Raw genomic sequence first — 25,683 nt, 5'->3', positions numbered from 1 at the left:
GCTGACCTGCAGGATGTAGTTTCAAAATGGGTGCATATGTATGAAGTAAGTGAAAACTGCTTAAGTGAGTTTTCTGTTTTTGCCGTTATTTGTAACATATTGTAAACAACTCTGTTGTTAGATGTATGGAATGCTGAAGGGATACATGGAACTGTTTAAACAAATTGTTTCAGTGCGTTAGTGGAATATAAATGTGCAAGTTGGGTGGGCAGTTTATTTCTTCTTGAGTAGAAATTTTCAGTTTTAAGATTCTTTCTGCATGTCTATGAAATTTAAGTCAGAAGGTCAGTTCTTTCTTCTGAAGGACTTGATTTCTCTTTGGTCTGATGCATGTTTTTAATGCTGCTTTGTAGGAGTTTCTAAGAGGATTAAGCAGATTGTTATGGGTGCCTGTTGAAATTCTGAAGACTGTAAGAGCAATCTTTGGGGCACAGGAACTGAAAATGAGAATGCGGGGTAATATACATACATGCAGTATGATGTCATGGTACTTCAGAGTATTCTCTTTGTATCGTGTAGCAGTGATCTGAGAAATAATATATGTAGAACTAAGTACAAGGGTTGTTGGTAGTAAAGCTTCTCATACTGGATGAGGGCAGGGGAGAGCCCCCCACCCCCCACAAAAATGCTTTAGCACTATAAATGGTAAGATTCAGAATTCAGCATTGTTGTCTGAGTTACAGATTACACCTCACAGTATCTGGACTCACAGGATCAGATCTCTTACTTTTGGAAGGATCTTTTTTTGCATTTATCATTAAAATGCTTTTTATGTGCATTCAAAATGTCTTAAATGCTTTTAGTGTAGGAAATGCAAGTTTATTCACATTTCTGCAAATCACACTTCTGAGGAGGAGGAGACTTCTGTAATGACTGTGTTTAACATGTACTTTTTATTTATAAAGTTATTTGTTAATGATGTCCTTAATGTGACCTTTTGTGACATTTAGGGTTAATGAAGGTATTTGATACAGAATACTCAATCTTCTTCTTTTTTCGGCTTTTCCCAGTCAGGGTTCGCCACAATGGATCGCTCATGATTGGCAGTGGAGTTTTACGGTGTTGAGTTGCCAGCCCGGCGCTCAACTTTCCACAGAAGGCGCACACATGCACATACTCATGTCTAGGGCCAATTTAGAGTGTTCAATCCACCTACAGCATGTCTTTGGGATGTGGGAGGAAATCGGAGCACCGAGAGGAAACCCATGCGACCATAGGGAGGACATGCAGACTCCTCACAGAAGGCACCCCAGCATCAAACTGGAGAACCTTTTGCTGTGAGGCGCCAATGCTATCCGCTGCACCACCATGGCTGCCCATACAGAATACTCAATATTGCTTGTGTTTACTGTTATGAATAAAATTAAAGTATTTCAGTATATGGTTTGAATAAGGTCATTTCAGGTATAATGGTGATAATATTAGATGATAAAATTAGAATGCTAATTTTTTCTTTGATGATCTGGGTAATATGCTACCAAATTATATGACACAGTAGCCTTGATATGTTCTTTATCATACCTTGATATGTACGTGTAAAGTTAGATATAAAATATATATATTCTCACAATACATAAGCCCACATACTATAGATATATGTATGTATATAAATCTCGCTCACTCTTTCGATGTGTGTTTGTGTGTGTGTGTGTGTGTGTGTGTGTGTGTGTGTGTGTGTGTGTGTGTGTGTCTAATATATATACATATTTATATATTTATTTTATTTATTTATTTATTTATTTATTTAATATTTGTTAACCGGGAAAGTCTGACTTGGAATGAAGCCAATTTTCAGTGGAGGCCGGGGAGAAACAATCCAGAGGCATGTCTTTGTAACACACAATTGTACTTAAATATGTTACCAATATATGTTACCCCATATGAATTGCAGAAGGAGGTAATTCTTGGTACATTGCCATTCCTGAGAAGAACACTCTTGGCAATACACATATATTATATATTTGTAACACACACACACACACACACACACATACGCAGAATAATCAAATGCACACTCTCTATGTTTGTGCATGAGGGCATGTGTGAGTGTGCTTACATGGATAGGTAGACAGATAGGAAAGATATAGATATAAGAAGCAATTATTTATGCATACATACATATGATATACATGCATAAATGTATATGTGTGTTTGGGAGAACTGAACACATGAGTGACTCATGGCAAAAGTTACATGAAAAAACTTGCATTCTAATTTTAGCAAATATATTTGGTCACTTTTTCAACTTTGAAGTACTGTTAGAATTTAGGTTCATAGGTAGGTACTAGGCTATCAGCCCTGGGGCCTATACAAGCCCAGCCAAAAAGGTACCTTGGCTTTTGCCACCCAAGAAAATTATTTTCCTGTGCCACTGTTGAGCAGAGCCACAGCGATGTTCCCTGGGGTGAATTTCCTATTTCCCATCCAGTCATCAAGATTTTTCTTGAAGAGTGCTAATGAGGAGCTTTGTTTGATATAGAATAGGTAGTTTATTCCAGAGTATGGGAAGTCTCCGGGACAGGAATCTATCCCTCCGGCATGTTCTGTTTATTGTGGTGACAAGGTTTAGGTCCCTAGAGCGTGTAGCTCGGAGGGATTGGGATTTCTTTAAGTGGAACATGTCCAACAGCTCTGGGTTTGACATAGCTTTGTATGTTAGGCAGAGATCGCCTCTGAGTAGGCGATATGCGATGGAGTAAAGCTGGAGTTTTTTGAGACGGTCTGCATAGGGCATCTGTTTGAGGCCAGTGATCCTCTTTGTGAGGTATTTCTGCAGCAGCCTTTCCAGTTGTTGTAGATGTCTTGTGAGGTACATATCAAAAGGGGTGTTGTACTCTATAATGGGTCTAATGAGTGATGAGTAGAGAGGAACAATGACCTCTTTTTTTCAGGATGAGAAACCTTTTGTGATGAGGTGTGCCATGTAGAAGGATTTCCTGACTACTGTGGTGATGTGATTATCAAAGGAGAGACTACTGACCACCTGTGTCCCAAGGTCTCTTATCACACTTTCGGTGTCAAGTATACTACTGCCTATGTTCATGGGTACAGAGTTTTTACCAAAGGGGATGACAGTGCACTTTTTGGTATTGAGCTTGAGGCCATGGCTTTGACACCAGGCATCTGTCTCAGTGAGGCCCTTTTGTAGGATGTCCACATCTTTAGGAGTTTCGATTATGGCTCCTAGTTTGCAGTCATCTGCGAACTTCGTTAGCCAAAGACCTTCTGTGTTAGCCTGTACTTCAGAGAAGTAGATACCAAACAGGAGAGGACCCAGGACTGAACCCTGTGGTACTCCACTTGTCACTGGTCTGAAGTCAGATTTGGAGTCTGATACTTTCACAATGTGGATTCTGTCAGTGAGCCAGTTGGCAACCCATCTTGTGACATAGGGATTTATACCTAGTTTAGTGAGTTTATCTATAATTCCAGAGTGGAGGATGGTGTCGAAAGCCTTGGCAAGATCTAGATAGGCTGTGTGAACCACCTTACCCTTGTCTACGGCTTTGGTGACTGCTTCAAAGAAGTCTATCAGGTTTAGGAGACATGATCTGCCTTTTACAAACCCGAACTGGGTGGGGTCCAGAGTTTTGAGATTACCAATGTCTTTGTTTATAAGTTCCATGATGATATGTTCCATGGCCTTGCAGACCAAGCTTGTCAGGCTAATGGGGCGGTAGTTCCCGGGGTCCTTGGTGGCTCCCCCCCTGTGGAGTGGAATAACCGTTGCTGTGCACCATTCAGCAGGCACAAAGCCTGAGGTGAGGCTATGACTGAACATGGTACTTAGGTTAGTTGCCAGTTCATTCTGAAGTTTGTGTAGAACACAGCCTGGGATGTTGTCTGGTCCCATGGATGCTGTGTTCTTGGCTTTGGAGAGTGTGGTTTTTACCTGTGCAGCCATGATTACAGGAACTTTGCATTCTTCCAGTATAGAGATGGGCTCTTTAGGGGGTGAAAGGGGGGTAAAGTTAGCACTGAACCTATCTGCCAGGATGTTGGCAATATCAGTTGGGTCTGTATATTTAGTGTCATTGTGCTGTAACTCAGAGCAGATCTGAGTGTTGCCATTGAGATTCTTGACATAGCTATAGAATGCTTTGTGGTTGTCTTTAGAATCAGCAGTGATTTTGTTTTCATAACTAGCTTTGGAGGATTTTATCAGGGATCGCAGCTTCTTACTGAGGCTGACCAGGAAGCTCCTCCACTCGTGGGATTTTACTCTCTTTTGCAACAGTTTCTTCCTTCTGCTGTACAGTTTGTTTATGGCAGGGGACCACCAGTTTGGCTTCCTTTTTTTGGAGGATAGCATCTTGATTCTGTTAGGGATAGCACGATCCATGCACTCATGTAAGTGCTTATAAAGTGCAATTGTCTAGGATTCAGTAGTCGTAACTGTATTGTCCATCTGCATGGGTGTCATGAAGTTCACCACTTCTTTCTTAAGAAGCATGAAGTTGGCTTTGAAGAAATTTTTTACCATGGTTTCCTTAATGGGGGGTGGGGGCAGGATGTGGATATCTAGGGTAATTAGCTTATGGTCATATTGGGCCAATGAGGAGTTGACTTCAGGTGTGGAACACCGGTCACTCATGTTGGTAATGACTAGATCTAGGATATTGTTGCCCCAGGTGGGGGTGTGGATAACTTGATCCAGGGCATTGGAGTTCATGAATTCCAGAAAGCGTTGAGCAAAGGAGTTTGTACATGAGTAGTTTTCCCAGTTAATGGTGGGGTAGTTGAAATCGCCCATTATTAGGATGTTTGGTTGAACCCTAATATTTTCCAGTACATCAAGAAAAAAGGAGTGGGAATCCTAGGGCATGGTGGATGATCTGCAGCAAGCTAGAATTTGGATTGCAGTTTTGCCCAGAGTTAGTTGCACTTGGATAACCTCGGCTGCATTATGCTGAGCAACTAGCCTGGAGGTGTGGATATCCTTAATGAATATGGACACACCTCTGCCTTTGGTGTTCCAGTCCAGGTTATATGGCCGAAAAGTGTGGTATGAGTTATAGCCTGGTAGTGCAGGGGTGCTCTCTGGAGCCTTGAACCAGGTATCAGTCACTGCACAGATATCAATGTTCTCCATTTTAAGGAGTGCCTCGAGTGAGTGCATTTTGAGATTTAGACTTCTAGCATTGAGTAGCATCACCCTCAGTTTTTCCTTGCCTGTTCCTGTTACGGTGGTGAATTTGTCATTTGAACCTTGCCTAAAAAAGGCACTATAGGGGCGGTAAGAACCTTAGCCAGTATCCAGAATCCCAGGGGTGACAGGTGCAGGCCATCTTTGGCAAAGCATCGTGGTCTGTCGACCATGTCATCCCAGGCAGACAGATACTGGATCCCTTTAGAATGGCACCAGTAGCTTAGCCAATTGTTGAAGTCAATCATTTTGTCCTTGTACTGCGGCATCATTCTGGATGATGGCAGAATGCTACTCAGGGCTAGGGTCATACCTGCCTGGGCTACAAGATCGGAGAGCTCTTCCATGTCTCTTTTCATGTAATCCAGGTAGGTACGTTTCAGGTCGGTCACACCAACATGGACAATGACAAAGTCATATTTGTACTTGTTGTGGAGTGACCTGAGTGCGTAGGTTATGTGGCGGATCCTGGCACCCGGCAGGCAGCTGACAGTAACCTTCTCCTTGTTTAGCCTGGTGAGTGGGACATCAGTGTGCCTGACTATAGAGTCGCCTATGACTAGTGTGTTGGGTATGTTGTTTTGCCTTATTGGATGTGGTTGAGTGGTACACTGAGTCTGCGGGCTATGTGTCATTTGGGATGTGTTGGGGGGTGGAGGTTGCTTGCATTTCTGCTTTGGAGGTCTCCGTTGCTTGAGCGGATTATTATTAAGAGCATCCGCAAATGTTTTTGTGTTTTTATGTGCGGATTTTGGTGGTGTAGATTTAGTGAGACTATGTGATGAGTGTGGTGTGGTGCAAGTGTTTATCTTCTCCTCTTGACTGTCAAGTTCAGTCTTGATTGGAGAAAGCCTTACCTCCAGTTTGGCTAGATAAGTGCATCTCTCACAAGTTGTAGTGTTGGGTGGTAGGAGGAGAGGGTTGTCTGTGTACATGAGGCAATTTCTACATTGCCCCAAGATGCCCAGATTCATCAGATAGACAGGAGAGAACACTGGGAGCTGACCCTTGGACATGCCTGAATAAAAACCTATTTTCCTCTAGATAAGTGAGGAAAGTGAGTACAAGAGCTGTTTTTCTCTAAGCAAGTGAGGAAAGTAAGTACCACAACTGTTTTCCTCTAGGTAATGAGGAAGGTTGAGTGCTGTAGTAATTAGTAGGTTATTTAGTGCTTACAAGTTCTGAACAAGTGCTGATTATGAATAAGCAAATTCAAGTGCTAAAAGTAAGAATCTATATCTGGACTAAACCAGTTACAGGAAAGGGGGGAAACAAGTGCAAATGTGGGCTTTTAAATCAGAAGGTTGAGAGAGATGGAAAAACTGCCCAAATGGCCAATAACTACAACTTCTGGGCCAGAACCACTCCTTATATGTTAGATAGGTTACCTAGTGCTTACCACTCCCACTGATAAGTTAGAAGGCTTCCCTCCAACACTGAAAGCTTGGGGGGCTCAGAAGCTTACATACAGTCCTGGATACAGCAAATCTGAATCTGGACTACACTAGTTACAGGAAAGTTATTTATTTATTTATTTTTTTATATACAGAAAAGTAGCTAAAACAGCAGTCAAAACAATTAAAATGCAGTGCAAGCTAGCACACTTGAGTATGTAGCAATGTTAGACCTAACAGTTTAAAAAATGCAATTAAATTAAAAATGACTAAAAAGTGCAGAAGGAGTCTATTAGGTAGAATGAGGTAAAGAGATGGGACTGGGGGGAGTGTCCCAGATCAAATCTACAGTGGGGGCGGGCAACTGCAAAAGCCTCCAAATTTAAACAACAGCGCAGGAATAGGCAGGGTGGGTATGGGAAAACCAACACCTTCAGCAGAGATCTGAACAACTAGACAGTGAAGCAAAAATAACAGTGCACAACTCTGAAGTCAGCCAGCAATGATATAAAATTAGTCAAACAACAATTACCAGTACACAACTCTGAAGTGCCAGAAAAATATACGCAGCTCTGTATATCTCCAGATAGTTTGAAGAGCACTCTTTCAGTACACAGGAAGGCTCCAGCAATGATATGCAGACTTTTTTACTGAGAGGGTCTAACTGGAATTTTATTCAGATATGTTAGTCCTCCAGTTCGGTTATGCTTTAGTTTTTATTACATTTATTAATTTAGATATACAGAATCAAGTTTCTTTTGTTGATAGTAATATTTTCTGATCGTATGGTTCTGGTTACAAGTATTTTACTTTGTATGTATTGTTCTATTTTTTTTACAGTTTTAAGTATTGTGTGGCTGCATTTCTCTTACTAGTTGCTCAGGGTTAAATTATTCCAAATGCTTAGGTTATTTACATACTTACATTAGGGCATAATTAAAGTTCATGAGATCAGTATTGCTTCAGTCTTTGATTTTAGGTTCTTCTCAGGACCTGCAATGTACCCAGAACTGCCTCCTTCTGCAGTTCATATGGGGTAACATATATTGGTAACATATTTAAGTACAATTGTAATTTCTTTTTTATTAGTCTGGTTGTTTCTACTACTATTGGAATGGTCTGGGTATCTTTCTTCCAAACTGCTGTAGTTTCTGCTTGCAAATCCTGGTATTTTATTATTATGCGTTTATTTGTACATCAGACACTATAATCACTGGGTGTTGTAATTTCAATGATCAACACTAACTCTGGCTTTTTTTGTTGGACTACTGTATCTGGCTTTTTTTTTGCATCTGATTTTTGGGCTGTTGGTAATGACTGATCCTATGTGAAATGGACTTCATTCTCTGTAATAAGGGCTGGCCTTTGGTCAGCTGGTGCCCTGGGCAAAAGGGCTTCACAGTGCCCACACACGCACCACCCAGTGTCCCCATCCTTGTCTACCTACAACATCCGGATTACTTTTTTCTTTATTTTTCTCACAGTTTGTCTTACTGTTCAGCTTTTCCTATATTCATTCAACACATTTTAAAAGAAGCCATTTTATTACTACAAAAAATAAACAAATACATACTGGAAAAGTGGCCCTGCTAGAGTGGTGCCCTAGACAGCTGCCTAGTTGGCCTATGCCTAAGGCTGGCTATGTCTGTAAAGATTTGTGGTTCAGGTTTCCAATGCTTGTCAGCTGCTTCTATGTTGTAGTGTTTGTACAATTCCCAATGTAAGTCTCACCATATTATTTTGCCTTTCATTATAAAGGACCCCAGCCATGACTGTATCACAGCCAGCAATGAGATGTGCAACTGTTGCCAGGTCCATTTAGTCTTCTAAAATATTCCTTGTATTTGTCTATTTCTTTCACTTTTTCTAGTCTTTGTAAACCAGTTTAATGTCTCCAAGTCTTTTGGGTTTCTAATACCATGACAGGATTAGGCCCCATTCCCATGTCAAAGTATGATTAAAGTTCATGAAATTAGTATTATTGTTTCAATAGTTGATGTTAGCCAAAAGTGTTCTTTGCAGCACCCACAATGTGCCCAGAACTGACTTCTGCAATTCACATGGAGTTACATTTATTGGTAACATATCCAAATATGACTGAACATTATTTTCTATGAGACCCATTGCTCCTACCATTGTTGGAACTCTCTGAGTATCCTTCTTCCACAATGACCTTGTTTCTGCCTGCAAATCCTAGAATTGTATGACTTTGTGTCTCTCTGTATGTAAGACACTGTAATCTCTGGGTGTAGTATTTTCAATGATCAATTTACTTTTGTCTTCTTTTCATGGACTAGTACATCTGTTTTTCCCTCATCTATTTTTGAACTATTGGTAATGGGTGATCCCATGTGATATAAACTTCATCATTCTCTATGATACTTTGTGGCTCATGTTTTCAATCTTTCTCAGCTACTTCAAATTTGTAATGTTTGCATAATCCCCAAAGCAACAGTCTTGCCTCATGATTATGCCTTTCAGTACACAGGCCCTCTGCCACTGGTGTATCACACCCAGCAACAGTTTTCAATTCTGTTTTACAAAACCTGCATTTGTCTGTTTCTTCCACATGCTCAGTGGACCTTTTAAACCAACTTGTACATCGTCCACTATCCTGGGCTGCAAATATTAACCGTTTGGCTTTTGGTTTAAATTCACCTCTCCTGCATCAGATCCTGATCGACATGAGGTTGTTTCAGGAGTTTTGCAACTATATTTATACTTTTTTCCACATTTCTTGCCTTCTCATCTGATCCTTCACCTTATACTCTTTCTTTTGCTTTTTTGGGACATTGAACTGCTGCCTGATTTTTGTCTACTTCTGGTTTGATTTCCAGTCCCACTTGGCACCTATATGCTTCTGCAAAACTAAGAAGGAAAGTCATCTTAGACTTGCTCTTGTTCATGTTTTAAAATTTTCACTATGCTTGAATCTTGTAAGGTCAGCTAAGATGTATACATATAATCAATTTTGAGGAGGCCCATACCTCCTTCAGAATGGGGAATGCATAATTTTTGTATACATTGATATCTACAAATCTTTTGATAAACGTGAATGATTTTTCTTGTTTTGCTGTCCAAATGATCCAATATCTTTTGGGCTAGCCAATCACCGCAAAACTGTAAATTGGAACAGGAAGGGCAAATTGGTTTATAGCCTAGACTTTATTCCTAGATGTCAGGGCTGTTTTTAGTATTAATTTTAGTCTTTTGAAATATTCCTTACTATGCTTTCCTCACATTTGTTCATGTTTTATTGTCCATCCTTCATAAATTCCCAAATATTTATACACTCCCTCCTGCTCAAATTCCTTTACATCACATTCCTGTCCTAGACTGCTATTTTCTTGGTGCTAAAGCTTTCCTGCTTTAAAGGTTGCTTTTACAAATTTATCAAGCTCAAATGATATTCTTACATCATCTGAAAAAGTTTTGACGACTTGCAGTTGTGCTTTCAATTCCTCATCTGATGAAATATACAGTTTTAAATCATCCACAAAAAGAAGATGAAAAGTCTTTACATTTTGTTGTTTTCAATTATTGAAAATATAACCATGACCAAATCTGTGAAGTAGACAGCTTTACTGGTTATGGACAAGACAAAAAAGCAATGGTGACAAAGAGTCACCCTGGAATATTCCCCTTTGAATTTTTATCCCTGGGGTAATAATTTGTCCTTTATAATGGCTTAGCTATAAAGTGGTTTGCCTTTGTTTTATGGTTACTGTAACATAATTGATAAATGTAGGGTGTAACTTATACATCTGTAAGCACTCCTTTTTCCATGAATGTGGGATGCTGTCAGGTGCTTTTTAGTAATCTATCCATACCATACTTAATATTCTTTTTCTTTTTATAATTCTCAGTTATAGCTTTATTTACAACAAATGATCTTAAGATTCTTCACCTTTTTTACAATTCTCCATTATGACAAAGGGTGTAACCAGGCATATTCTTTGTACTCTACTGAATACATTTTTTTTTCTGAGTATCATATCAACACTGCTTTTTTTCAGGTCATATTATGTCTACAACTGTCAAAATGCCTTTAACAACAGAAGCAACATTTCTAATCTAAAAACAATATTTCTAATGGTTTTAGGGAGAACAGCTGAAAATCTTGCTTACTTTATGAAGTGCTTGGAGGGGCAGCATTTTGAGAGATGGGTCCATATTTAAGTGATAGGTGTCAAAGGGGGGTAGCACTAAGAGCTTGCCAGTACATCGAATTTGCTTGCTAGACCCCGGATTGTGACTTTAACAACAAATGACCCTTTGTTCTGTATGACCTTTATGCTATTGTTATGATTGAGTTTTCTTCTAAATGACTATAAATTCTGTCGGTATCAACTTCAGTACATAGTTTATACATCACTGGAAGGCAAGTTTTTGGTTTATAGTTTTTTAGGATAGCTTGCAGGTTCACTCTTAAGAAAGACTGGTTGGTGTCTATTCAGGATGTGCATATAAATAGTTCTTACTAAAGGCTACATCTTTGTGTAAAGATGTTAATACTTTTAGCAGTAAGTTAGGTACTGCATCTGGGCCTGGGGTTTTCCATTTAGGAGCTTTTCTTAATTTTGTTTCACTTTCTCTGGCCATTACTTCATCCCATTTCATATTCTGCACGTTTGAAATTCTTACTGTTTCTTTTACTTCTTCTATCCATTCAGCATCTTTGCTATGTTCCACAGGGTATTCGCAGATATTTCTCCAAAATGTGTCTATTTCTTTTATTTTTTTGGTGGTATTTATATTAATTTTGCTATGTTTCCTAATTCTCTATAAAATTTATTTGGATCTTAAATGAATTGCTTATTTTATACTTTACCTTTACACTTATCTGCATATCTTCTAAGTTTTTCTGCCTGTGCTGATATGTTTAGCTTATTATTTGCAATAACACACGATAGTTTCTGATCTGTTCTGATACTGCACATTGCTTTTATCACATTTAAGTATTTTTTGATGTATTCCCTATTCTAACAGTAACACTCCTTCTCTTAACTGCTTTATAGTTTTCTCTATTCGATGTTTCCATGATGACATTCACTTTCTTCCCTTCTTTTCCCTTATCGCTCTGTGTTTTTGTGGTAAGACTTTATCTGTTATTAATTTAGCTGCACAGTAATGTATCCTATTTACTTCTGTTATATTGCATGCATTTCTGTTAATAGTCTTGATTACTGTTTTCATTTGATTTAATAAACTTCTAACATTTTTGGTCTTATTGACTTTCTGTAATCCATTTCTTTTGTTCATCTTAATATTCTATCCATCTCTATTAAATCCACCAACTCTTCCCTTAGATCATTTTCTTTTAAATTAAGACACATTCTTTGCTCTCTATTTTCTGTAGACATTCTACAGAAAGTTCTCCAGTTTAGTAAACCACTCTGTATGATTGATGATGTGGAGACAGACCTAATAAATATTTGTTGACACAAACATAACTGTGATAAAAATATCTACACTCTGGATCTGATAAAATATTTCTCAAACTCCTTTAGCAATGTATATTGTTAGGATGACTATGTAATATCTGGGAAACCACTGCAGGGTAAATGAAATGGATTTTGCAACAAGTGGTAAATCAAGTCAAAATGAAAATGCAGGAGTATTTTTGAGTTGAAGATATAGCCACTCAAACAACCACCTTTTGTTTGTAAATAAAAAGTTCATCAAGGATAACTGGGTCCCAGGAACAGAATGTTACTGTAGTCAAATTTTAAGAGCCAATAGTTGCCCAGTCAGTATGTAGCCAAAGTCGAACAATTTTGAAGCATCCATTCAAACAGAATAGGAAAACACCAGAGGCAACATGGACATGTGCCAACTGAAATGGTATAAATTATTATTAATCATCACATAAATATAGTTACTGAAAATATAAGGACTATGTTTTAACCTCTGTTTTGTTCACTATGCCTGACCTGTAATAAATATATTTTTGTTGAGTATATACATTTATTAGACAACTATAATTCTATTATTTAAAGGCAAGCAGAGCTCAGACTCAAAATGTATTGTTCTTTCATATTTTAGGCCTTCCACAATTTACTTTAATTAGTTTTAAAATAGAGTAGTACTGTTATGATTTTTTTAATTCTGCTATGTACAATGAAGTAATGACTAAATATGTATTAAGCTTTGTGTTCTATGAATGTTTTGGACATGATCTGATAGAACAATACAGACATGATATATTTTGGAGATCATATGTTTAAACTGGTCTACTGGAGGCTCATTGACACTAGGTGGACTGGAGAAAGTGGCTCAGAATACATGTCAAAGTAACTAAGTCTGTAGATCTGCTAAAACACTAGATCATCACAAGGTTTTCTGATAAAGCTGGACAGATAGTAAGATCCTCCAGTGTCTGGCACATATTGTCATCTGACACTGTTATGGTGGATGATGTCAAAAACTGTTAAGTGCATCCAGTAAGTCAAAAAATAGAAGGAACTGTTTAAGAAATCTAACAGGAATGGTATGTAAATTTCATTTGCAAGCATGGGGAATATATCTATATATATGTATAATAACTCAAGAGGAAACCTGGGAGGAGGAGGAAGGCACACAGGAGCCCTCTAGAAACCCATGCAAGATAGCTCTGGCAAAGTCAGCTCTTGATCTGGAAACAACATCCAATTTGTAATGCTTAGGGCAGGTATGGACAGAAGTCTAAGTAGCAGCCTCAGGGATTGAATTGGTATCCAATCCTTTGAAAAAAAGCACCAGAGGAAGCAACAGCTCTAGTAGAATGAGATTTTACTGAAGTAGAAAGACATTTTCCATGAAAGAAGTAACAAAAATCTAGAGATCTGGGTTGAAAAATAAAAAGGTCTTAGTCTTATCAAATAATAAGGTCTATATTAGAAGACTGAAGATGCATTCTTTCGAATTGGTCGAACTTAGGCTGAAAACACAAAATATCAAAGTGACTGTTAAGCGAATTCTTTCCCTGGGAAAGAATTTGCTTGGCTGCTTTGGTACTTTGTCATTTTCGGCACTAGTGCGGTCTCGGAGTTGGTATATTTAAGTAGGGGTGTACGTGTGGGGGTGCAAAGCTCCCCACTTAATGTAATGCTTGAAATTGAATTTTATTTTTTTTGTTGGAACAGTGATTTTTTCCCTTGGAAAAATCGCTGTTCTTGACACTTCGACATTGTAAGCTTTCGCTTACATAGGGTCAATCAATCACCGTTCGCTTTTTTAAGTGTTCGGTGGCTTAATACAGACCCAAATAATATATGAGTGGCCTATGTGAATAAACTTCTTGCTAGCAGACTGTGGAGGAAGAAAAAAAGGAAGGCAAATTAATAGACTGATTAAGAGACAACTCATCAACCACCTTGGGCATAAAAAAAGGATTAGTACAAAGAGACACCCTTTCCCTATGAAAAACTAAGAATGGAAGAACAGCCATAAGAACCTGGAGTTCAGAGACTCTCTTAGCTAAAGTAAGGGCCAAAAAAAACCAGTTTTCCAAGTACAATGTTGCAAGGAATTTGAAGTTGTTGGCTCAATAGGAGCCAGAGTAATTTTTTTCAAGTACAAAACTGATGCCTCAGAGAGGTAGAATAGGCTTCCTGGGGATATGAAAGAAGCCTTTAAGAAATTGTCTGACCTCAAACTTAAAGCAAGAGGACGAGTCAATGGCAGACAAGCAGAAATAGCTGAAAGGTGTGCTTTAACAGAAGAATACACTAACCCAGCATGGAGCAATTCACACAAATAAGAGAGAACCAGATGGATCCCCACAGAAAATGTATCCTGGTCACGAGAAAGACACTGACACAAAATCTCCTCTGTTTGGACAAATATGATTTCCTGGTAGTGAGTTTCCTGGCCTCCTTCAGAACCCTAAGCATGTCCTCAGAAACAAAGGTGCCTAAAAGGGATCAAAACTCTATCACTGTCAGTGTTGGTGTCGGTTGAAGAATGGACTAGTGGTGATGAATCAGAAACCCCTTGTCTTGTGTGGGAAGGTCCACCCTGTGAGTTAACTTGCGGCCATTGCCCCTGGCTAGATGAAGGAGAAGGGGGGATCAATGCTGTCTGTGACAAAATGGAGTCACCAGAAATATTTTTTTTGTGGGGAGGTATTATGCCTTATTTTGAGCAGGACTCTCAGAATCAGGGGAAGTGGAGGCAAGGCACAAGAGGATCACCCTTCTAAGGAAAAGACAGGCCATCCACCTTCCAAGCCACAGGACTTGGGACTGACACATAAAAGAGGAAGTTGTCTGTTCAAAAGGCAAAAAGATCTACCTGTCCAGTACCCTGCTGATGGTCAATGTCCAGAAACACTTCTCTGTGAAACATCCTTTCATGAGCCTGTGACCTGGACCAGGTAAAGAGTCTGCCACTATAGTTTGCTATAAAGGAAGTATGTACAGCCTAAAGAGTTACTCAGTACTGGATACATAGATCCCATACCTGGAAAGACAGCCTGCAAAGACGGTAGGACTGTGTCCCCCCTTGCTTGTTGATCTATTACATCACTGTGGTATTTTTTGTGACAATTTTGAGGGGCCTTGGAAGAAAGAGGAAATGAAAAGTCTGAAGAGCTAAAAGGAAAGTTCTTATCTCCTATATATTGATGTGATCTGACGTCTAATGAGGAGTCCAGGAACCCTAGACCTTGAGGGAACTGAAGGAAGCTCTCCACTCCCTGTCTGAGGCATCTTTAAAGAGTTTCTGAGAGGGGACAGAAAGTTGAAAAGGAAGTCTTGAGTTGACAGAAAGATGATGAATCCACGACTGAAGCTCAAGTATGAGGGATGGAAGGAAAGAATTAGAAAATCCAGTGGATGACAGTGTTGAAAGCCACACTGACTGCAGGAACCCCTGTAGTTTTCTCCTATGGAGTCTGGCTAAAGACAGCATAGAAATGGTGGAGTCCATAAATCCTAGAACCCTAAGGAAATCCCTTGCCGTGACTTGAAGCCAGAAGAAGAAGGTATTGAAAAAAGGTGATTAGAGAGAGATCCTTGGGTGGGGGCAGGGATGTCAGCTTAGGAATGGTCTGGAACCTGCAAGTGAGAAACACATGATCCTGAGAAGGAGCCAGGACTGACATCTGGAAGTGTACGGTGAACTCCAGGCTTTGTAAGAGACAAACCATAAACTGGCAGTGCTGAAGAAATAACTCAGGAGGATGAAGTCTGAATGGCAGGTCATCCATTTGAGGAAAGTTTTGAACCCTACCTCATCCTGCAAAAAGCAATGACAGGAACAAGGCATTTGGTGAATACCCTTGCAGCAATTGAAAGGCCAAAGGGAAAAGAAGAGAACTTAAAATGAAAGCAAGAAACAGAGATATCTAAAAGCTTCCTAAAATGGATGTGAAGATAACCATCCTTTAGATCCATGGATACTAAAAAAGCTTGGCGAAGAAGAAGAACGAACAGGGTTTGAAGGAACAATATCCAAAAATAAAGGACCTTAAAAAGGTGGTGAGCTGAGAAAGATTCAGAATGGGCCTGCAGGTGTTTTCCTTTCTGGGAACCAGAAACATCTTAGAATAAAACCCTTTCCCTTCCTGGAAACGGACACAACTTGAATGGTGCCCTGGGCCTAAAGGCCCTGAAGCAGGTCTGGAAAGAAAGGAAAATGTTCCTGTGGAAGTTGAGGGATGCCCAGAAAAGAAAGAATAAATTTCCACACCATGAAGTATCTCTGTTGGATGATGGACAGAACCCAAGAGTCTTGAGGGACCCTTAGACAATTTGGATGGGACAGAGATAGGGGAACCTGCACCAGGGAAAGGATTAGCAAACTGTCAGATAGAACCTGGTTTGTCTTGATAAAGAAGCTTCTGAGAAGTAGGAGTCTGAGTAGACTTAGCAGGATGTACATACCTAGAAACCTTCTTACCTTTATGAGGAAAGCTAGGTTATCTACATATAAAAGCAGATTTGGATGATGAATTCCTCTGGAACACGGAGAAGGGTGACACAAAAATATGTTTCAGTTCCTGCAAGACCTTGCCTTTGTCCCGGATGGTCTTAAATATCTTAGCAGCAACAGAACCAAAATGGTTCTTATTACCAACAGGAGCATCTAACACTTTAGCCTTAATATCATCAAGTAAGGGCTGGAAATGAAGCCAAAAGTAATATCTCAGAACAGAACCAAAGGCACCAGTCCTAAAGGAAGCTGCATCATAACAACATTTAATAAAGTGGTGAGACACTTGAGAGGTAGAACATAACAGGGAAAGAGTTGAAACCTTCCCTTCTGAATCATGGAGGTCAGATATTGCCTGACAAGCGTGAGACAGAGCTAGAACATATCTGGTTATACGAGTTTGGTAATTAATAACATGAAAATCCAGGGTGGCAGCAGTACATAGTTTTTTGCCCAGACTTTCCATAACTCTCCTGTCTTTGTCTGTAGAAAGTAATTTAGTAGATGGCAAAAGTTTAGAAGGTTCTCCAGAAGAAAGAGACACTACAGAAGGATCAGCAGAAGGACATTTGTACAAGAACTTACAATCATCAGGCACCTTATAAAACCTATCAGGTTTCTTAGGAGCTGGAGGCTGAGAATCAGGGGCCACAGAGGCTGCTGCAAAGGTATCTAAAAGAACAGCCAAGACTGGAGGTACAGCAGAAGGCTAAGGTGACTTCCTCTGGAGGAGTTCACAATACTTCTTTTGGATATTAGAAACCCGAGAACAGTCCCATTTGAAATATTCCATCATATGAGAAATAGTGTCCCCAAAGGAGAGTTCTTTAAAGGGAGAGTCTGGACTAATATAATCTTCCTCAGATCCATAATCCAAGGGAGAAGGGATTTCAGAGGAATATGCCAAAGTCTGTTCCCCAGAATCCAAATCCTCTTCCGATTACTCCTGCTCTGTGGGCCTCTTAAGGGGACTAGAACACCAAGAAGAAGTAGACACAGAAATTCTGTGAGCAGGCGTTAAGGCCATTAAGGCATTAAACAACCTCTTGGTAAAATCATGCTATTCATGTTGTGGAGTTTTATCAGCAGAGAAATATGTTTAGTTTTTTTGTTTTTTCTTCTTAGGAACATCCACCCTAAAAACTCTAGGTAGTTCTGACCTTTGCCTACATTGAACCAATGCAGTGTTAATCTCCTCCCAAACATAGATTTGCGGTATCCCCCTCGGTGTTTCAGAAATAATCAGCCAAGGTTCCCCCTAAACATCCAAAGTGGATGTCAGCAGAGCCACTGAGGATGTGTGAGAAGTTGGGTCCATGCTGACTTCCAATGGAATCATAGTACAGGAATCCAATATAAAAATTGGGCAGTCCTCTGGGCTTTCAACAGCCTTGAGAGAGACATCCGAAGAAGGCAGACAGCAGTCGAATCAGACCTGAGTTTTTGACCTTTTTGTTGGTAGGTGACTTACCTTTGAGATGGGAAGATTCTGCCAATGCACCTTGTTTCAACAATTTAAGACATTTGTTCTCCTGGTAAATCAATAAGGAGAAGGAAAGATGACTACACAGGGACTTAGGGCACATGCTTGGCAACTAGAACATTGCATATTGTCGAGAGAAGCACCCAAACAGAAAAGACACTGCTTATGATAATCTTTATGTGGAATCTACCTCCCACACTGACATTTTCCCTTTCTGGATGACATGTAAACTCACAAAAAAAAAGTAAAAATAGATAAGAAGAAGCCCTGATAGGGCACTTATCTGAAACACAGCTCGGTAACCAGCACAGAAGTAGGAGTGTTCAGCTGGATGATGAATGATGGTGTTGGGATTGGCGGTAAAGTTCTGAGGTCTGTGCATCTGTACATCACCTTTATGTATTACACCTTGAGTGGGGAGCACATGTGTGATGTTTGGCATCTATAAAATCCTAAGGCTTTGGTATACTGGCCAGATTTTGGGCCACACTTGACAGGGAATCCTTTTTTGTAATGAAAACCGCAACAGTGACATGGAAGGACATATTCATTAATTAACCCAATACAATATATATATATATATATATATATATATATATATATATATATATATATATATATATATATATATACACACACACACACACACACATATATATATATATATATATATATATATATATATATATATATATAGTCAGTTCAGATTCAAAAATTCTGCTTTGCAAACTACCATTTCATTTAAATATTCTGCGTTATGAAAGATAAAACACTGCATACCTCTCAACTGTACAGATTTTCCCCTCATATTTTTGGTCCATTTTTCATAATATTGGGGTTTTTCTGGCAAATCAATGGAAATTTAGTAAAGACTGAAGTCAGAAGGTAATGACAGATATTTGTGTTTCAGACTTCATACCCTTCAGAAAATTCATGCTAATGCAAAACCTGTTAGTCGAGCAATGTTCTAAGTTTGTAGGAGCAATATTTAAAAATTGTTCCTAGTTTTGAGCCTTTGCCCCCCCCCCCATTACTTATGGCTCTGTCTAGATTTATTGCTCTAGGCAGTTGAGAGGTATGTAAGTCAGATGTTTAGAGCAACCATCTGCGTAACACTGTTTTTTTTGTACTGAATATGACATGGCCCCATTACCTGATAGAAATTTAGGCATGAACTAGACATAGGTTCATATGTGTATACTAGGCTATTGACCACTAGGACCCTTATAAGCCTAGCCATCTAACCCAAATGTGATCACAAATATGATTTATATAGGGGGTGATTTATTGTCTGCCTCTGTACATCAGAGACGTAGGCACCAGAACAGGGATGAATTTCTGATTACCCATCCACTGATCCAAGTTGTGCACAAAGGTGGATCATCAACCGACCCAGGAAAGTACAGACCTATTATTTTGACTAGACTAATATTCAAAGACATGCAATGAATTATCATGGAAATGATCAACAAAGACATAGCAAACTTCAGATACTGGACCCCACACAGTTTAGCTTTGTCAAAGGAAAATCATTACTATTAAACCTGATGGATTTCTTTGAGAAGGTCACCAATGCAATGGATGAGGAGAAAATGGTGCATACCACCTATGTGGACCTGACTAAGGCATTTAATACAATTTCACACTCAGGTATAGCTGACAAACTCACCAAACTGGGCATAAACCCCTACATAACTCACTGGATACCAGCTGGCTCACAGACAGGACCAACAAGGCAGAAATGATGATATCACCTTCATTAAGAGATTAGTCACCAGTGGGGTACCTCAGGGCTCTATATTGGCTTTGCTCCTGTTTGATGTCTACTTTTTGGAGGTAAAGGTTAGTGTCATGGGCCTTTGGCTGCACAAGTTCACAGAGGACTGCAAACTGGGAGCTATCATAGATTTCTCCCATGACACAAACATCTCACAAGAGGGTCTAACAGAGACAAAGAACTGGTGCCAAAGCCATGTGCTAAAACTAAATGCCAAAGAATGCAATATAGTTCCTTTTGGGAAAACTGCCACCCTGGCTAATTACTCCACTGATAAAACACCCCTAAGAGTTGGCCCAGTAGTGAGGGATCTGGGAAAATATGTAGACAGTAATCTTGGCTTTGACCAACATGTCAGCAAGGTAGTAAGAAAATCATTCTATGTTGCCCGATGTATAAGTGACGGCATGACATCCAGGTCCAAGGAAGTCATAGTTCCACTTCATTTGGCCCTTATCTGACCCATCATTGAGTATAATGCCACTTTTAGCAAGCAACTGCTCAAATGTATGCAACAGTTGGAATGTACACAAAGGTTCCTTACCAAGAAAATACAGGGTATAAACATATTGTCCTATACAGGTTGTCTTAATGTCCTGTATCTATATTCTGTCTCTTACAGGTCACTGAGAGGTGATCTATGCCTGTCATACAAGGCATCCTTGGATCCAGCTGTGATGGACCTTTTGCACATCCATAAAGTGAACAGCATCAGAACCACTAGATTTAAGGATTTAAATTTTGCTTGTGACATTAACAAAACATGTGGCAAGACAGATATCTGCCTCAGAGGTTCCCCATGCAGTGGAACAGGCTCCCATTCCATGTGAAGCAGTGTCTGTCCTTAAGTCAATTTAAGCAAGACTTTGCCCAATGGATGGTAAAACAAATTCAATAGACAGATGCATACAAGTAATGCCCAGACTAACATATTTCTCTTCCCACACAACCTCTAGAAATTTCTTAACTACCATACTGCTTCCTAATAAACATCCATGATACACTGGGACACAATTTGGTTGGATTGCATGGCTAGGCTTATAAAGGCCTGGTTAGCATAGCATATAACTATTAACCTATGAAGTGGGATGACCATCACAGTCCTCCATTCTCTTGGCACAAAGCCTGATTTAAGACTATAGTTAAATACTGAATCCAGGGGTCCTGATAAGTCATATTTTAGACTTTTCAGGAGGCATCCTAGGATGCTATTGCAACCCCACTGAGACTGTGTTCTTGGCTTTAGCACGTGCAGCCAGTATGTGCTCCCTAGTTCCACTTAAAGGGTTTATGTTTGGGGGTGTTGGGGGTGAGACAAGGGTAAAATGGAAATAAATGTGTCTGCTAACAGGCTTGCTTTATCCACAGAGTCGGTGAACATGGCACCATTCACTATCAGTTCAGCACATAACTCAAGAAGGCATAACGGTTATCTTTCACACGGCGGAGGCTATCTTAACCTTAAAACTGCCTTTATTTATCCTAAGTAGCCCCCTTAGTTGCCTATTTAGCTTGATGAGAGAGTTTTTATCTTTATGAGAATTATCATTCCTGATGTTTGCTCTATATATATATATATATATATATATATATATATATATATATATATATATATTTATATATATTTTTCTTGTTTTTTTTCCTTTTGTTGTATATCCACTTTAATTTGGGATGCCACCAGGGTGGGTTGATTCTTGGGCTAGTGCTGGGCTTACATCTGGTAGGTACAGCAGTTCAATGCGGCCACTCACTTGGTTGTACAGAGTTTCAGAGAATAATTCAGCACAGGCAGATGTGTTTGTAGCGTTTGCAGGGGTATTGAATTTTGACAAACCATCACTTAACAAAAGGTAACCTGCCTTGGACGAGCTCCTACATGTTTCTGATTTTACTGGGGTTATGTAGTTGATTTTGATTTTGAAGGAGACAGATTTATGGTCAGACCTTAACAAGGAGGCTGAGACATTATAGGGGGTGTAGAGTTCTCCCAGATTTGTAAGCACACGGTCTAGTATGTTGAAGCCTGTGGTGGGAGTATTCACTATTTAGTCAAGGGTGTTTATATTTATTAAGTCCAGGAATCTCTTTGCCTTTAGACTTGATGGCATGTAGGATTCACAGTCTACAGAGGGGTAATTAAAGTTTCTCATGAGTAGGGTGTTAGAGTTGATGGTAAAATCTCCAGTAGGCCCAAGTATGCATTATGAGCTTTTTGGGATGTGGAGGGTGACCTATAGCTGCCTAGGATATGGAACAGAATTTTGTCTATGGTGATCTGCATGTGGAGGAATTCCAGAAAGTCTTCCTGTTTTACCGACCTAGAGGCATTCTTGTTATTGATGTATATCAAGACACCTCCAGCTTTAGGTCTTGTCTATACAGCTGCTTGTCTAAAAGTGTGGAAGGCACTGAAACCTTGCACCTCCAGTGTACTCTCTGCTATTTTAAACCATGTATTGGCAACTGTACAGATGTCTATAATCTTGAGTGTAATGAGTGCTTGGAGGGAGTATAGTTTTTCTTTTTTTTTAGGCTCCTGGCATTGTGCAGTAACACCTTAAAGTTTAGTTGGGTTGCTATGATGGAATCATACTGGTAAGTGTGGTGTAATGATTTGAGTGCATGCATGGTTTGATGACTCCTGGCTCCAGATAAACAACTAACCATTATCTTCTCCATTTTCTGCCTGATTACTTACAACGGACTCACCTATGACGAGAGTCCTGGGAAGTCTGTTTGCTTGTCTTAGGGGCTTAGGGTCTGGGGTTCCATTGACAGTGACAGTATGTATGGGGTTAGGTGTTGCTTTTTCTGAGTGCCTTTGGGCTTGCTGAGGCACAGCTTTGACAACAAGCAGTCTAGGCAATCCTGGTTGCTTAGGAAGACTGCTGAATGAATGAATAAATGTATATATGCATGTATGTATGTATGTATGTATGTATGTGTATATCAGTCCTCCCCTAAAGCAGTGCGACTTTTAATTAAGAAAATAACCACAGGAAAGGTGTTGCAGAAAGAGGTACCCATACTTGCGAAGCAGTGGTGTTGCCTGATAAGCAAAAACATCAACATTTTGTGTATCCTTTTACCTTCCGTAATAGCCCTATTGCCACTTTCATTTGGCAAGATTCTTTTGGCACATTTACTTTTGTGATTCTCTGCTTAGGCATTGGGAAGTAAATGCATGCAGACAAATAAAAATATAAGCATGCACATATGTATATGTTATGTACATCCACATGCATTGTAAAAGCATGCACATATGTATATGTTATGTACATCCACATGCATTGTAAAAGCATGCACATATGTATATGTTATGTACATCCACATGCATTGTAAAAGCATGCACATATGTATATGTTATGTACATCCACATGCATTGTAAAAGCATGCACATATGTATATGTTATGTACATCCACATGCATTGTAAAAGCATGCACATATGTATATGTTATGTACATCCACATGCATTGTAAAAGCATGCACATATGTATATGTTATGTACATCCACATGCATTGTAAAAGCATGCACATATGTATATGTTATGTACATCCACATGCATTGTAAAAGCATGCACATATGTATATGTTATGTACATCCACATGCATTGTAAAAGCATGCACATATGTATATGTTATGTACATCCACATGCATTGTAAAAGCATGCACATATGTATATGTTATGTACATCCACATGCATTGTAAAAGCATGCACATATGTATATGTTATGTACATCCACATGCATTGTAAAAGCATGCACATATGTATATGTTATGTACATCCACATGCATTGTAAAAGCATGCACATATGTATATGTTATGTACATCCACATGCATTGTAAAAGCATGCACATATGTATATGTTATGTACATCCACATGCATTGTATCTATTTGATTATAAAAGACAAAAGCATGATCTTTACAAATAGGTACAACCACACAAAAGACAGTTTAGGATGTGCTACCAAACTGTCATTTTAAATACAGCTCAGCGTAATCATAGCTAAACGTTATAAAGCAAATTACATTAGCAATATTTCCTTAAATTAGATGTCTTCATATATGACACTTCAGAGTTAGAAAAACATACAGTCAACACTCTATTCATGTCAAATTTAAACATGAAACGCCTAAGATGTAAGCTGTCATTAGAGACAATTTGTTCTATACTGAAAATCTTGTCCTTAAACTCTCCTGCCAAAGATGTACAGAAAGCAAGATGAAAAACGAAGGTGATTGCTTGTTGTATTGAAACAAGCATCATGAAAATAGTTTTAGTTTACTAAAAGTTATTTTAAAAGGTAAGGTGGTACAGGCTTGATTGCTGTTGTTAGTGTATTGCTGCATATAGGACTGTTACGAAATGAAGACATACTTAAACATACCAGAAGTAAATATGTGCAACATCTAGCCATACCCAGGTTTTTAGCAATATTACACAATGGACATGTGTGTACTCTGCATTTAAAATGTTATAAATTACAGCCATCAATTGGATACTATTATAATAGTTAGCATGATCACATGGCTGGCTCTGACCAATGAGGTGCTGTTAGTTACTCAGAGGATGTTAATGACATATGGTAAGGCCTGGTATTCACTCAGTCCTAAGTCTGCATCTCTACTTCAGCTACTAAACATTGCATAGCCCATTGTTTTACACTACTTTTAACTGTAAACAACTTACTACTATAGCTGAATATTCAGGCATTTTGGAGAGTACCCTGCTTAGCCGAAATTAGGAGCTGGTGCTCACTTCAGACCCTAATCAACTGATCTTCACCTGCTTCAGTGAAGAGTCCTTACAATTACTTAAATGGTAGAAGCAGATGGGAATGGGAGGATTCTCTTCACCGATCTGTAGGAGACATTAATCTTATTTTACAGTTGTGGTATGGCATCATAACATTTCTGAACCAGAATAATTACCAGGAAAGACAAAGAATAACCAGTACAGCAGTGTGGTGAATTTGGTGAATTTAATAGGACATTTCTATTACGTTTTAAGTATAAGCAAAGCACATCAGGTAGATTGTTTCATCTCATGACAGTACATTAAAAGAATGTTCACTTAACTTTAGAATAATTTTACATATAATTTACTTTATAATTTTTTTAATATATTTACAATAATTTTACAGAACAAAATTGAAAATGCATCACTTGCTGTCAGATTTTTTTTATAAGTCCGATTTTTTCATGTGCACACTTGATAAAGCAATCCCCTGTATGATCTTCTAAGTGAGATGCCAAAATTATCTAAATCATTTAACAGTCACAATAGTAGAAATTAAGTACTTCATACTTTGGCCAGTATATCTGTTTAGAAAAAGTATAGGAGCCATAAAGATCAAGAATTTTGTATATCCCACCACATGGCTGAATTGCTGTCCTGAACTCCTGCTATAACAATAGTAATTGTAACAAGTAATCAGTACATTCAGTATAAATGTAACATTCCTTTGACTGAATTCTTTTTCTGCACCCTACTTCATACACACACACACACACACACACACACACACACACACACACACACACACACACACACACACACACACACACACACACACGTGCAAACAGACAAACACACACAAAAGTGCATGCAGACAGGCAGACAGATGCATGCAATACTAACATTTCCACCATTTTGGAAGAAAATTGCGTTATGCAGCAGTAAGTAATAATGTGATACTTACGGATTTCACAATTTGTTCCAACCCAACCATGTAAACAGTGGCAAGCATAGCCATTTGGCTGGTCAACGCAGGTTCCACCATGATGGCAGGGATTGCTGTCACATTCATCAATATCTATTTCACATTCTTCACCTATCAAGAAACAAAACACAGCAGAATAGGCTATACCTGTGTCGATAAATGTAACATGACATATTTATTCAGTACTATTCATAGACTAATGTATTAGCAGAGAGTTATGAAAGTCAAAGCAGCCATCAAA

General features: G+C 39.0%; 1 protein-coding gene across 1 annotated transcript in view; it reads right to left on the bottom strand.

The window, feature by feature from the left end:
• DNER (delta/notch like EGF repeat containing) overlaps window positions 1-25,683 on the bottom strand; it is a 1,500,171-nt gene that overhangs the window by 62,132 nt on the left and 1,412,356 nt on the right. The window contains exon 11 of the mRNA XM_044070411.1: window positions 25,422-25,553. Coding sequence (XP_043926346.1) covers window positions 25,422-25,553 — 132 coding nt within the window. The remainder of the gene's footprint in view (window positions 1-25,421; window positions 25,554-25,683) is intronic.

This window comes from Protopterus annectens, chromosome 4.part1, assembly GCF_019279795.1.
Source record: "Protopterus annectens isolate FY-2018-M chromosome 4.part1, PAN1.0, whole genome shotgun sequence".
NCBI lineage: Eukaryota > Metazoa > Chordata > Ceratodontiformes > Protopteridae > Protopterus > Protopterus annectens.
Note: the sequence above shows the minus strand (reverse complement) of the source record. Positions and strands in the feature narration are given on the sequence as shown.